Source organism: Anoplophora glabripennis, unplaced genomic scaffold (genome assembly GCF_000390285.2).
Source record: "Anoplophora glabripennis isolate ALB-LARVAE unplaced genomic scaffold, Agla_2.0 scaffold42, whole genome shotgun sequence".
Lineage (NCBI taxonomy): Eukaryota > Metazoa > Arthropoda > Insecta > Coleoptera > Cerambycidae > Anoplophora > Anoplophora glabripennis.
Genome location: NW_019416219.1, coordinates 1,471,922 through 1,487,566, shown reverse-complemented (window position 1 = coordinate 1,487,566; position 15,645 = coordinate 1,471,922). Strand labels below are relative to the sequence as shown.

Here is a 15,645-nt window from a genome sequence, read left to right as displayed (position 1 = left end):
CTATTTTAATGTCCATTCTTTTATATTTTTGAACCACTAGCAATGCTAATATTTCGTATTTCGCTCCCTGTATCAGTGCTATGCCGTAGGTGTATGAAAATTATTTAACTTTTCCATTCACATGTGTATATAGAATTAATGTCTTGTTGCAGATTATCCTGCAAACGAGCTGTTTGGCTACAATGACCAGGAAGATACTCTTGGATTCGACGGATACTACGATAATATGTAATTAATCTTCCTATTAAATTCGGCAAAAGAAATATGAAGACCAAGTCCTGTATTTTTGTAAAGCTTATGACTGTGTGAAGAAACAAAAATAAACTCATTTGTACCGTTTAGTATGTTTATTTAATGAAGGCAAATACTGTGTATTATACAAAATGAATGAAAACATTCTATTCATTTTTTCTATAAACATTCACAAAAGTTACTGGTTTTATAGCAATATTTTACTCTGCTTTGCAGCCATCATCAGTAGAATTGACTCAGACCGCTATAAGTAGGAAATAATTGAATTTCGGACCCAAGTACTATTAGGCCAATCAAATTGTCGAAAATACCTCATTTTTTGCCAAAAATTGTTCAGTAATTGAACAATATGTAAAAATTAGGAAAAGTTCCGTAAAATTCAATGAAGTACTTTACCCCACCTGAATGTTTATGCTTCATTTTCAAAATGGCGTCCAAAATTCGCAAAAAAACAGTTTTTTTAATTTATAAAAATAACTAAAGACTTCAATTCAACTATAACAGGTGTTTTCAGCCCTAAATATTAATAAATAAGGTCGTGGCGATTTTTCTAGAAACAAAATTTTCTCGGTCCCTGTTGGTCGTAGGACAGATTTTTAAAAATTTGTGAAAAAATGTCAACTCTCAAATGGCAGTATCGACATTTTGATACGAATTGAAGTCAAAAAATTAATCAAAATTTTATGGCCCCGAAAATAAAATTTTTTCGATAATTTTTTGCGATATTGGAAATCGATTTGAGGCTCGCGCAATATTTACACATAATAATGTAATTTTTCCAAAAATTCGATTTTTGCAAAAACTATAAAATATTTTTCAATTTTGAAAAAAAATCATTTTATTTTGCTCACCAAGAGCTAACCTTTCACCAAGTTTCATAAAAATATATTTATTTTTAAAAGAGATACAGCTATTTGAAAAAATTGCGATTTTTAGCGGTTTTTCCACAATAACTAATTAATTTATTTATCGATCAAAACCGGTTTAGGCTTATTCGATCCGTATTAAAAATCCCTACAATTTTTGTTTGAAACATTGTTTTCTAAAATGTTCAGTTTTTTTATAAATGAAAAAACTGTATTTTTGCGAACTTTGGACGCCAATTTGAAAATGAAGCCCAAAAATTCAAGTGGGATAAAATAGTTCATTGAATTCTACGGAAATTTTACTAATTTTTACATATTTTTAATTACTGAACTATTTTTTTGGCACCCGAAAAGTCATTTGATTGGACTATATAGAGACTTTCGGTCAATAACACAAAACAACAACACAACTTATAACAGTTTCAACCAATATGACCGAGCTCACAAGACAATGCTGGTCCTTTGATCTGACACATGCATAATAAAGTAGCTTCAAGATTTCAGTATGAGTGAAGTCTCTATTCAATCTAGCAATAAAGCCATACTTACGGGAGACTTTCATAGAAATATTTGTTGATTGTAAGGCGGTTGTCAAAATTTACTCCCAAATCAGTAAATCAATACCACCAACCAAAAAGTACCAAAGTAATAAATTTTAGATAGTGAAACATTACATTACATTTAGAGAGATTTAAACTGAGAAAATTTTTCAAATCGTTACCAATTAGATAATTGTCACACTGAATACGTGATTTTACATTGGAAATGGGCTACGTGGGATAGTTTAATCCAGGTCCATCAACATGTTCTGAATGCAGTATTGTTTTAAGAATCAATGTTTTCGCTAGTATCAACCGACACACTTTTACCTTTTTTCCCCATCCTTCAGCACTAAGTAACCCTTTATGAAATTAATGCCGACGTTATTCAACTCACCTTTCGCGCCCATTGTGCGAAGAGATCCGCATCAGATGGTAAATAACATTTTATTTCCGTTACCTATAACTTACTTTTGTTTCTCTAAGATGATACGGAACTTTTAACTTTACGCGACCGATCTGAATGACAAGTAAAAAATAGCGTCGTCCGTGAGCCATTAATATGGGGAGCGCAGTGAAAAGAATAAAATCCAGTCAGGTATCAGCGCTACACCCTGATACGCTAAAATTAACCTCCTCAACTGACGCGACTCCTACTCGAACGACAGTCGCGATTGGAATTACTTTGTATCACTTTAGAGTCGGATTCACTTACAAAATTTTCGATCAATCTCGACGAGGACGTTAGAAGGAAAGAGGGTGAACGGTTAGAATTAAGTCTTTATTTGCAGTGATGAAAATCCTTGATAGATTTAGAATGGATTGACTCCCAGGTATTTCGACTTCATTTCATTTCATGCAATGTGTGTTAGAAGCTTCAGCCATGAACGCATATTATTGAAGTGCAAGAAAATATTAATGTTAATTGATTTTCAAAACTAGTCTATTTGAAATGTAAATCGGTCCAAACAAAATTTTGAGGACGTAAAAATCGGAATATTGATATTAAGAACAACTTTTATTAATGACGGTGTATTAGTTTCTCCTAATTATTGTTTTTTCATATTGTTTTAGTGATCGGCATTTGCAGTGCTGGTAAAAAAAGAAGAAATACTTACTTAATATGACAGCAGCAGATTTATAAAACTGAAGATATTTGCAATTTCATAATTATGTATTTCATATAACATTATACAGAAGAAAATATTTTGCTTTGCGCCCTAAGTTTGCTAAAAATTATAGGTTATTCATTAAATGTGCTAATGGAAAATGTTACGATCGACTGGTTGTTATAATCACAGAGCAGCTTATAATAAACTAAGAAACACTGCAAGGCAAATCGCTATATATTTGATGCCTCATCTAAAACATTAATGAACCGCCATTTCAGAGAGTTTACTGCTATGATTTTAGCTAATTCTGCGATAGACATTACCACCGTCATAAGACATACCGATTAGAAGTCAACATCAGTGGCCGAAATTGCATTAAAGACTATTGAGAATAAAACTCAAGTTTCAGTTTCAGATCTGATATAAAATTGATACACTGGAAAACTCAATTTACAATTTGATTAGTTTAATTAGCAAAATTTATTCAATTGAAGTAAATATATTTTTTTAAATAAACAACCATATTATTGAAACAATTTATCCAATTAAATTTTTTTTGTTCTAGATCTCTTTCATTGCAAATATCATGTTAACTCTTAGGAAACTGAATTAGCATATAACAATAAAGTCATGTCGATCTGATCTACATAAAACATTTGATAAATTAGATCATAGTATACTTGCTCTCTCTTTAGATGTAAAATTATATACTTCCCATCAGGTGGGCCTCAAGGTTCCATACTTGGCCCAGTATTATTTATTCTTTTCATCATTAATAACGGCCGATAGCCGGACGGTTTAAGGCGTCAGTACTTAAATCGATGTGTCGATCTGCCCGGGTTTCGAATCCCGCGGCCGGTAGACCGTAGATTAGCTATGCTTGTACGGAGGATTGGCACTCTCTGTGTAGGTATCGTAGGGTGGAAGAATGTTGGCTTGGGTCACTGTGAGAGATTGACACCGGTTGGCATTTGACCGCCCCCCTAATTAGTGAGGTTTTCCAGGTTTCCCTCATTCCTGCACTGAATGGTGGTTAGGGCCTACCAACATAAGTCGTTCCTGGGCGCAAATGCGGCCTGCGTAATAATAATATGCCGCCTCCTCTCCCGCACAAGTCTCTGACTTCTGGGTTAATTCTCGTAGTTAGAATGAGGAGTAGAGATATTATTATATATCAATGATATAGTTCTACTTTTTGCTGTACGTTGATGATTTGAAAATCTACGCTAGTGTCAGCTAGGTATGTATCTGTACTGACTGTAATAAAACTTAAGCAAAGTTTGGACTTACTCAGTGCATATTCTGACAATAACTGACTATCTTCAAATGTTTTTAAAAATGTTGGATAAATCTGGTTTTTGTCAAGGAAGTAGGGTGTTATATTTTAAAACCAAATTAAAAGTTTCTACTCGTATTGCTGAATGCTTCACAGGGGCATATAAAAATTTGGGTTTTATTTTTCTCAGCACTAAAAGTGGGCAAAAAATAGATATCGATGAAACTTTATGTGCTGTATGAGTAGACGTAGCCTATAAACGTTTTTAATATTTCTTCGAAAACAAATAAAGCTGGGTTTTAGATGGAATAAAAGTTAAAAGCTGGTGGTTTCAGTCATTAAAAGTTTATAGACTTTCTATAGACACAAAAAATCATCCACTGCATATTATGGAAAGAATATTATAAAAGATACATTTATAATAATGAGCTGCAAATGCATGTGGGTTCGTTTCCATCAATTGAATATCAAAGTGTTCCATCAACTGTACCTAAATATTTTTAACTGAAACTACGTGACATTTTCTGCATTGGCGAACTGATTTATTTTTAAAAGATTCTGCGGAAAATCGGTACGTGCTCACATGGTTTACACTATGTGCAAATCTGGGCGTCATTATTATTTGCTATTAGAATGTTATTCGATGTTTACTGAGGACGTCCACGTTGACGACCGGCGAATAGTATCCATTATTACATCGATTATAACCAAAATAATATACGGTGTGAAGCATATACTTAGAGCAGCAGAAACGGCTCGATGAACTGAGTTTTGAAGATAATATTAGATATTTAACTAGAAAAAATTGTTTCACAATGCAGCAAAGACTCAAAAATTAAGAATAAAGATCCTCTAATTACCAGAATCATTATTTTTTTGACAATCGCTCCAGACTTTAAAATATTTTACTCAAATGCACAGATGTACTTGAAATTTATATAGCGTATTGCCCAGTGCTCCCTCTGTGCGTCATATTTTTTTGTATTTTTTTTTAATCTAAATTTTGAGATATTGTTGTTGAAAGTTTTTCATTTTAACATAGGTTTATATGGCGAAGATGGACGGTGCGGCTCTTTTTTTTGTCCATAACTGAGAAAAAAATGTAGAAATTGTGAAACAAAACTTTTCCATAGATAGTACACAGTATTATCTTATTTTTGATGTAAAACTAATGTAAGTTTTGAACATAGTACAGCTGTATTCATTAGAAACAGAAACCAATAATTACATTTCTATCTGACTTGAGGATTAATGTGGCAACGTCGCAATCAGCTGACAGCAAATAGGGAATACATTTGAAAGACTTTATAAAAACGAAATTGATTTCAAACATATACATTTTTCCTAAATCCCATGTACATTGTTATCAACAATAAATTATCCACAACAAATGACTTTTTAAAAACTAGATTAATTAAAAAAGACTAGGAAGCTGTGATATATTTATTGGAATAAAAAATACAGTTGATAAATCCTTTTAATATATTTAATGGTTTATAAAAACGTCGTAATCATTACCCAGCAATGTTTAGGGTTATATAAAGTTTTCTTTACTTGATTAATATAATTAGTAATACCTACTTGAGATAAAAGCATTTGTACGGAATAACAAAGGAACATAAATATTTCTCAGCAAACTTTATATCTAAAAAATTAGTTATAGTTGCAAAACTTTTCTAACATTACTTAAATAGAGATTAAGAACAGTGAGTAATAATGTAATTTCTATCACAGAACCTTCAAAATTGCATCCAACAGTTTCTTTGACTTGGACGAGAGATGGGCGCGAGTGTCATTTCATTTCTTTAGAACTAAATTAACATAATTCTCGTTGTTTTACCAGTTCACATGATTTACGGATTTTAAATAAAGGATACAAATCTTCGCGAGGATAATACGATATATTTCCTATATATAATAATTATATTGTACATAGTTTACACACAATACATTTTTGAACGCGTACGCATCTTTACCCGAATTTGACGTGCAATATCTCCGATGTCCGAGGTCTGTACGTTCGCAGTGTGTACAACTGCTAGTCAATTATTAGCGCTGTTGCCACATCTACATAGTCTTTATGCGTTCATTAAATATAATTTAAAACTACTTAAATATGATATTTTTATGTTGTTAATTAGTCAATATGTATGCTATGTGCATATGAGTAATTTCTTTGCTATATAGATAATGTTTATCGCAAATAATTTCAATAGAATTTAATTTTTCAAATTGGCAGCGGGTTTTATCCCATAAGAAAAGCATAGGACCCCCCTGCGCACCTCACTTCCCTCGGACCCCTTAAAAAGAAAAATCTCGAGACGCTCCTTTTCGCTCGAGGTACAGGGTGTTAAAATTTTCGTAAAAATGTGTTGCTTAGATCTACCTTAAATACGTGTTGACCAACTTTACTTCGGGGTATTCTGCTACTTCCTCCAAAATTTGCTTGTTTACTTCCAGAATAGTTAGGGCTTTTACCAAATTTTTCAGAGTCAGTGATGAACTTTGATGAATATTTGAGCAGGAGAAGCTACTCTACATAAAGATGACGAGCTTTTTGTCCATACCATTGGCATGACCATAACATTAAGACAGTCAAATTTTGTTTTGTCATGAGCTTATTAAAATTTTGTGTCAAGAAAAGTCTTAAAATCATAATTTCAATCTTCTCTCTTTTATAATAGTGTATTCTTTAATTATAATTTTGTACTAGTGTATCAAAAATACAAAAAAAAATCTACTTTAAGGAAATATATACAGCGCTTAAGTGCTATATTGTTCTACCCCTTAATTAAAATTTTGATGAAATATTAAAGTTAGGCTTTATATCCCCTTTGTGTATGTGAGAATATGCATATACGAGCCACATATTTACATAATTTTCTTGTTATTTGTAGAAAGACCTACAATAAACCTTAACATTTTTAAGTTAAAACTCCTATTAGTTTAATATGACTTGAAGTGAAACCGTAACAATGTGTCTACGTATATCTCCTGAAATTACAAGAGGGTGGCGCAAATGTGAACATTGGTAGGGAAATGACAATGAAGGATAGTTTATCTTTTTCAGTAATTAACTTTGCAAAGTTAAAATAAAAAAATATATTATGGTTATTGGCTTCCACAATATCTACCTGTATTAAAAATAAACTTGTATGTGTAGGCCAGGCAAAATGATATTTGTATCTGGAGGCTGTATCTGAAAAATTTGCTAAAATCAACTAATTTGATGTGTTAATTATGTTACACCTCTTCCAAATTAGAAATAACAAATAACTGAAATCGCCCACATTCCCAACTCATTTACAACATTCAGCAAGATATCACTTACCGTTTTAAGAACGTTTGTAACCAGAGATTACTTACAAACAACCTGTGTAACGCGAACAATTTAATCATATACTATTAAAACACATTTTCAGCTAAAAATAAATTCCAAAACGTGTTTAGAAGAGCATGAAGGGGCAATTTATTATTTAGAATAAATTATTTCGCAGTTGTTAGCAAGATGAATAATTAAGTACTTGTTAATGGAAAAGAAAATATAGTCAGGGTGTTTTTTACGTCATTGTTAATTGAAACACATCATCATTGTAAAATGCTGTTTTGTTATACATAGCGTAACTCATAGAACACCAGTAAATACATAAAAAGATTCTTGCCTGTGGTCCATGGACCTATTGTCTTTTGTTTTCGAGATGAGATGCCCATGGTCCATAACATTCTTTGATGTTCTTCAGGCCTTGAATTTATGGTACTTTTTTCCAAAGCACTCTGTATTAATAAAGTGGATGTTCTGTGAAATAAACAAAGAGAATACAGTTTTTAGTCCAATCAATAGGTAGAAGAGCTTACAAAAAATACCACCTGGAAACAAAAAATATGGTGATATAGGAAAATAAATTCTAATAAAAATAGTGGTTTTTCCTGTGGCGCATAAATGGTGAAGTTAACCTAAAAAATTCATAAAAGTCAAAAAAAAACGTTTTTCGCTAATCAAAAAAATACTTAAACGTCGATCGAAAAAAGTTAAATGAGAAAATTGTAACTATTAAAAAAACTCATCGATTCAAATTTTTAAATATATCGATTGTTATATTACTTTTCTAGATATATCGAAAAAACCGTGAAAAATCGACTATTTTTGTTTTTGCTGTATCTCTTGCAAATTAAGATTTTGAAACTTGTTACTTGCTGTAAATGTAGCCCTCGGCAAGCAAAAAAACTTAATTTTTTTAAATTAAAAAATATTAAAAATTTTTCGAGTTATATCGATTTTTCGAAAAAAAGGTCATTTCGAAAATCGGCTCTTCTTGCTCGACGAATAGTCGCAGAGAAGCGAATTAGGACTCATTTTTTTCCTTAAGAGCTGTACTTTCATGGTAAAAAAGAATAATAACGATTTTATTCATTTCAAGTGTCCAAAAATTACTGAAAAAAGTAAAAATTTTTTGGTCGCGTGTCTCTTGAATATCTTTTTCGATTTTCATTTCCCGATAATGTCTATTACATCAATCGATTACTGGCATTTTTACGCGAATTAAAAAAAAAAGACCATTTCTTCTTTGATAATTTATCAGATAATTTATGTGAGTTCTAATCAAATTTCTGATTATTCTTGGAAATCTATGTTTTACACAAAAAAGAGTTGTAAATGTCCTAAAAACCCCTCTACAGCATTATTGGAATGTTTTAAAAAGTGAGTTGTGTTAAAAATATGAAATAAAAAAAATTGCTTGAATTACGGAAAAGTCTTTAGTTAATGCCTGTAACTCTTTTAGGAAGCGAAATCCAAAGTTTTGAAATATATTACTTTCTTTACTAGACAGCCTATATTGGTAAATTTACATTGGGCAATATTTTTCGAAATAAAAGAATAGCTGATATTGATAGATTTATATTGAGGGAAAGTCAAATGACTTCCGACAGACTCTTCAAATGTGTATATTATTTTATAATTTCAGAAATAGTGAGTAATATAATTGACTATCCTCTGGATTCTAAGAAAAAAATTAAATAGGAAAGAAGAAAAAGAGAATTTAAAATTTTCTCATATAAAAAGTTAATGAGCTTCACAAAATTACTAAAAATGAACAATATATCTCTTACAGTGACACAGCTAGAGGGGAGCTAGAACGAGAGGGAAAATATTTCCAATTCAACACGAAAATTTTATTTTTTGGTTATTATAGAGATCTGTTTTCTTTGGGAGGCATTTCACTTACTTCACTTACATTTTGGCCTCCCCACAAGCTTTTTCTCTGACTGCGCTTTTATTTATTTGAAAGTAAATAATGTATCAAAGTTTAATGTATCTAAAAGTATTTTGAAAATTATGTGAAATGAGCTCCTCGCTCATGTGAGACTATTCATTGCTGATTAAATGACATTAATTCCGTTAATCGAACATTTTTATTGCGGTTAATTGTTTTTAAATTCAAATTTGTGTACGCATGACGCACGGGCCTCCCTGTACCGACGTTATAAAAACAGAGCATCCCCTAAAAGTACAGTATTGTCTCACCTGTTGCAACTTTCCCACCACCATCCAGTCGTAGGGCCGAAGATGGGTTTTTTTAGTTTCTGTAGTGTGAAATTTTTCGTTCTAGTGATCGTCCTCGACTTTGCGGCTTCCACCGGTAAGAAATTTTTTTTTTTAATTTAAAAACCCGTAGTTTGTTTTTTGATAATTTCAAATTCAAATTCTGATTAACGGGATTATTTCGACGAAACAATTTTTATGTGCCAAAAGACCAAGCCCAAAATTACTAGGACATATTTTTAAGAACGATGTGGTGGTACAGTTATATTCAGAGATAGTATAAAGGTTTAGCTGTTGGGCACAGCTTTATTCTTTAAGTTGAAATAGTTTTTTAGACACTTGTCAGAAGGATATTGTTATTTTCTAATTTGAAATGCTTAGTAGATATTCTGCAGAATTACGTATAGTTTGAACTTTGTACATGATAAGGGTTAACAGCAATCAAGTTTACAAACATAATATCATCATAAACTTAAATATTCATATTTACACATTCTCTTTATAGTTTTCTAGTCTTATTTACTAAAATAATTTAAAAAGAAACCATTACAATATGTCGTACTAAGCTCCTGTTGTTGAAATAACATCCATTTTAAGTTTTTTCGTTAATTTTTTAAAATATTTTGCTACATTATAAATTTAAAAAAATAATAAATATAATTTCTGCGCAACAAGGATCAATGAAGTGTTGTTTTTAACTTCTTCTTCTCTCCAAATGTTATTTAAATATATGGCAATATATAATAATGACTGTCTTCCAGTGCAAGTGGTAAGAGATCATTTTAAATGAAACATTAGGCAACTTACGCTTACTGCTTTAGTTATTTTATACGTTGAAAAAAATATTATACAAAATTTAAATTTGGAATTAATTGTAGAATCGTTTGTTAGAAAAGTAGAACAGTTTGCTAGTATTCTATGTAAGTACCAATTTACCGATTTGTTATATCGTTTTCCTGCCCTGTTCAAATTTGGTTAGTGCAGCTCTCTTGTTGCGAAAATTCAATTGGTATGTATGTATTGAGCCACGAAAATGGAATAATTCCAAATATTTCGAATTTTCACCACCAGTAACGACGGTGACAATATTTTTAACATTAAGGTGATGTTCTGCATTGTATTAGCTATGTCCTGTCCAAATTTGGTTAATGCATCTCTCTCGGTTTCGAAAATTTAATAACTTTGTGTGTTTTCAACCACGAAAATTGAATAGTTCCAAATATTTCGAATTTTCACCAACATTTTTAACAGTAAGGCAATGCTTCGCATTATATTAGCTATGTCCTGTTTGGCTAGTGCATCGCTTTGTCTGATTAAATTAAATAATATATTATAAAGCATCTGATTGTAACTACTTGTGACAACGATATTTATGTTGTAATTTTTAACTGAGTTCGTTTTAAATTTGTTAATAAGTTATGGCCTATACATTTATTTTAATTTTAAATCTCTAAAAAAACTCGCTTAAACAAAAACTTGTGTTTATTTTGAGTGAAAATGTATTAATTTTTTACGGTAATTGAAAGAACAACGAACTCGTTGCTATAAGCGGTTGATTTCTGTCTTTTTAATAATAAATAATGTATCTGTCGATATTGTTTTTATACATATGATTTTAATTCATGTTATTAATGCAGTACATTGCGCTTATCATCGTGCACCTTTTTTGTAAATTAACCAGTTTTATGCTCCATTTTTCCGATATTTCCTTGGTGAACGTCCTAAAGTGAATCACACTCTATTTGATTTTATTTTTGAGGATTTGTAATAATTAGACACCTCTGTTTAACAAATTAAAAACCGATTATTCTAGTCTTCTTTTGGTCTCACCTTTTCCCAAAATTATTGAAAACTACACAATCATAGACCCTTATGCCATAGAAGTTTATTTACTTTTCTTAATTTCTTAATTTGCAGTATGAAAAAATACCCCAAAAAAGTAATACTTTAAGAAACGCCAGAAAAATAATTTGTGTTAAAACTTTCATATGCGTATAAATCCAATACAACTACTTTTTGTTATCAATAAGCTTCAAATATACAGACCAAGCACCCCATTTCAAGTTTTTAGGGGAGGAATCAAGTAAAAATTATGTATTTTCTTAATTTTAATTTGAATGGGCTAAACCAAGTAGAATTATTTTCGGTAAGTCAATCTGCTTAAGGAAATCTGCTGCAATATCTCCATATTATATGTAGGTGTTTCATTAAGTGAAAAGGTATACGAAGTAGTGGAGCTTTTTATCAATTAAAAGTTTCTTACGTTAAGTTTTTAATTTAGAGCGTTGTAATATCTGAATCGCCTTGGGATATTCGCCATAATGATGATGAATTCTTGGAAAAGTCAGAGGATAATGAGGACATTTTCACCTGCTTGCGCCTATTATTGCGGCAAAATTGTATGCACTTCTTTTACATAGCTTGTATCTAGCAGGATCATTTAGATAATATTTTTTATGCAATAAAACTTGAGGAAATTTAATTAATTTTTGTAGACGTCATATTACACTTAGCTAGAATATAAACGACTATAATCCATTTCTTGAATTTCATTTTTCCTGAAACATAATCTAATTCTTTTTTAAATTATACAAAAATTCTTTGAAGTTTCTGTATGCTCGTCCGTAGCACACTTTCGACTTCTCGGGCTATAAAAATTCGCAGCAGTTAAGTATAATTTACCGATCTCAGACACTATTGCCAGCCCTTGCTCCGCTCGGGCGCAAAATCGTCCTCGACTGGTAAATAATACCTCCTTTATGGTGTAAGTCGGGATGTAATTTATCCATTATTATTTAGTAGTATTATTAATTATTAGCTTATCTATAAATATAAAGAAAATAAATTTCTATGAAGTATGTCTTAAACGACCTATTTGACTTTACATCAGAAATAAGAATAAATACACTGTTATGCTTTCTAGAAACTATTGGAATGTACCAAATTTCAATAAATTATCTCATCAATTTGTTTTTCACCAATTTTTAATTATTGCCTTTATTACCAGAACGCAAATTTGTATGATTAGAAGCACTTTGGAAGAAACACTTTGTTAAGAATGCAGTTACCTTATTAGTTAATTAAGTACTTAATTAATCACCCCGGTAAATCAAAATTAACAAATTGAGTCCTTCTTTCTTCATTTATAATTAAAATATCCGTGATTAATTTTCATTTTCAGAACCAACTAGGACACCAGTCCGGCGCGGGCTCCAAAATGTTATAAGAGTTGGCAAGAGGTATGGAGATGACGATCTATGGGATTTTCCAACAGGTATTAAAGGAAGGAAATGATTACATTTCATTATTTGCATGTATTCAAATCAAATTAACCAACTGGTTTATTATAATACCTTTTCCACGAGCCTTTTCCATTTCTGTTGAAATTTTGTCTCAAGTAAAAGCGATTAGTCGTCATTTCGGCATTTTCAATGTAGCTGTACTTAAGAAATATATGAATTTTACTCATTTTAGAAGATAAACGCTTTGGAAAACTCATGGCTTTCCCAAGGGTAGGCCGGTCATCAACATCTTGGACAGCTGATGAAAATACAGAAAAAAGAAGTGATTCCAACTCTGGAATATGGTTTGGGCCCAGAATAGGGCGGTCTTCATCGAAGATCGAAGATGGCTCTCCCTGGACGTATATTTTGTGGAATAGCGGTAACAATTTTAATTATTTTGCTTTTCATACACCATTTAATTGCGTATACGTTCGACAAGTAAATATTTAATAACAAAAACTTAAAAATAAATCCGAACACGATCCACAAACAAAACGTTTTCATACAAAACATTTCTACTATATTTTAATCTAATAAACAGAAAAAAATAAAGTATTCTATTGGCGAACAGACAAAACAACTGAAAAAATATTTTTATGGCGCTTTTATTCAGTAAAGAATAAAGTATAAAACAAATGCATTGTGTGCCTCACATTTTTTGTATAACCGCCAATTAGTTTTAATATCAGCACGTGTAATACTGAAAGGGTCAAAACATTATGAAATCAATACCTACTCGACTGTCCTTTATTAAAAACCAGAATATGATCACCTCCAATTTTTTAATTTGGTCCTGTATATAATCCCCGCAAATATCAACAAAGGAAGATTAAAAAACGAGATGTTTTCCCAATACAGTAATCAACTTAATTAGAAGCAAACATCAATATACGTAATGATGACTGCAAGGTCCAGATAATGTTGATGTTACGACCACACTATGAGTTGTCTAAGTCCAAGATAAGTAAACATTTACCTAAACGAACACTGTTGGTTAAAAGAATTAAAGTTGCATGATTCTTAAGAAACATGCCAATTAGAGTATTGATAGAAGGCAAGGAAATGAAAATGAAAAAGAAACAAATAGCAGGGTTGATTATTAAAATGTAATAAAATAACCGAATCGTTCTTCTAATCATCTTCTTAAATTCTTTCAGTCAGTTAACTTTTTCACTAAACTTTCCAAATATTCAATTCATATTACCGACCTGGTTTGTACCTAATGAATGTAAAGACTATGAATGAAGTGAACATGAAATCTAAAATCATAAAAATTTATAACTAAATGAACTGTAACATTTAGATAAATCGCTTAGAAACAGAGACACTGATTGACAATCTAGGTCAGCGTTATAGAAATTGTACCCACTAAAAGTTTACCTATACTTCGTTCTCTGCTAAGGTTAAGTTTTTATTTATATCACTTTCAGGATTATTTAGACAAAATTTCCACTGATCCGCCCAACAACATTCAAAACGAACTTATATAATATGTATGTATTTGTTTTAACAACCATACTTCATAGTTATGGTTTATATAGCCTTGACAATAATTCTGTGAATTAAAAATACATTTCGAATAAATCCATGTTTCGTTATGTTATTTAAATGAGAATTTTATCTTTATGCAATAAAATTCGTGTGGTCCTCCCGCACCTTTTCATATTTAAATGATTCAATGACTGAGTTTTCTTTTTGTGGATGTAACAATGTCACCTCAAATCGTGAGTCGCGATTGATTGCAACACACCAGGGATATTATCTGCCGGTTGTGTTGAAAATTAAGAACCTTTCAAATTATATTGCAAGATTTCTGTTTGAATTGTAACAGTATGGACTTTCGGCTAGTTCTATTTTGTGTGTATGTTTTGGATACAAAGCATGATTTGATCTAATGCGAAATATTTTAATATATATTTCAGTAAAATCAGAACAAGATATAAACAAAATACTGGAATACTTTTTTTCATAGATATAACCATTTTCCTTAAATGAATCCTTACTGATTTTTAGTTATATCTTCTCATATTTTGCGATATATTTAAATGACTCCTACTGATATTTTTTTAGATAAGCCCCTGAACAGACATACTCACGACATTAACTCGCGAGGTGATGGAGAAGAGGACTCTTCAAGTGAAAACAATGGAGAGGAATCGAAAGAACAATTGTTTAATTACTAAAACTTTTAGCATTTAATTTATCTCATAATATGGCTTTTCCGCTATGATATCCGCATAATTAATGCAAATAAAAATGATACATTCGCCCTTGAAAAACAGATTGCTACCTGAATGTGTGTTAAAAACTATTGCAATACCTACTATGTATTATATACAAGGTGTTAACGAAATAAGTACAAACCCCAAAATTTCGTGATTTAATATTAAACCGTTTTGAAGTTATGAAATAAAAACTGTTTCCTGAGTTACCCCTTCAAGGGGCTGTATCTCCCTTAGGGGCCGCCACTGAAAAAATTCTACTAAGGTTTTCATCATATTTCGACATGTTCTACATACTCTCCAATTTTGAGTACTTATTTCGTTAACACCTTGTATATTCAACCGTAATTTTATAAGATTTTATCCAATGACCTCTAATTTCAGGTTCAGTTGTATGTTTAAATGTAAAACAAATGGTGTTATACATAATGTATTGTAAACACTTATTTCCAGGCTTATAACATACTACCATCCTTACCTTTTTATCTTTCTGTGTAGGAAAAAATGGTAAAGACGAAATTTATACGAAATTCTTTTACGATTTGAAAGCAA

General features: G+C 31.0%; 1 protein-coding gene across 1 annotated transcript; it reads left to right on the top strand.

The window, feature by feature from the left end:
- Positions 1–9,611: 9,611 nt before the first annotated feature.
- Positions 9,612–15,182, top strand: LOC108905363. Its single transcript, XM_018708192.1, has 4 exons — positions 9,612–9,684; positions 12,769–12,861; positions 13,062–13,250; positions 14,942–15,182. Exons 1-4 carry the CDS (start codon positions 9,612–9,614, stop codon positions 15,052–15,054), a joined length of 468 nt encoding a protein of 155 aa, XP_018563708.1. The 3' UTR covers positions 15,055–15,182.
- Positions 15,183–15,645: the final 463 nt, after the last annotated feature.

Excerpts from the sequence above, each read along its gene's own strand:
- LOC108905363 (XM_018708192.1), top strand. The coding sequence starts at position 9,612 with ATGGGTTTTTTTAGTTTCTGTAGTGTGAAATTTTTCGTTCTAGTGATC. Across the intron at positions 12,862-13,061 it reads TCTATGGGATTTTCCAACAG|AAGATAAACGCTTTGGAAAA; the intron begins GTATTAAAGGAA and ends TACTCATTTTAG. Across the intron at positions 13,251-14,941 it reads GTATATTTTGTGGAATAGCG|ATAAGCCCCTGAACAGACAT; the intron begins GTAACAATTTTA and ends ATATTTTTTTAG.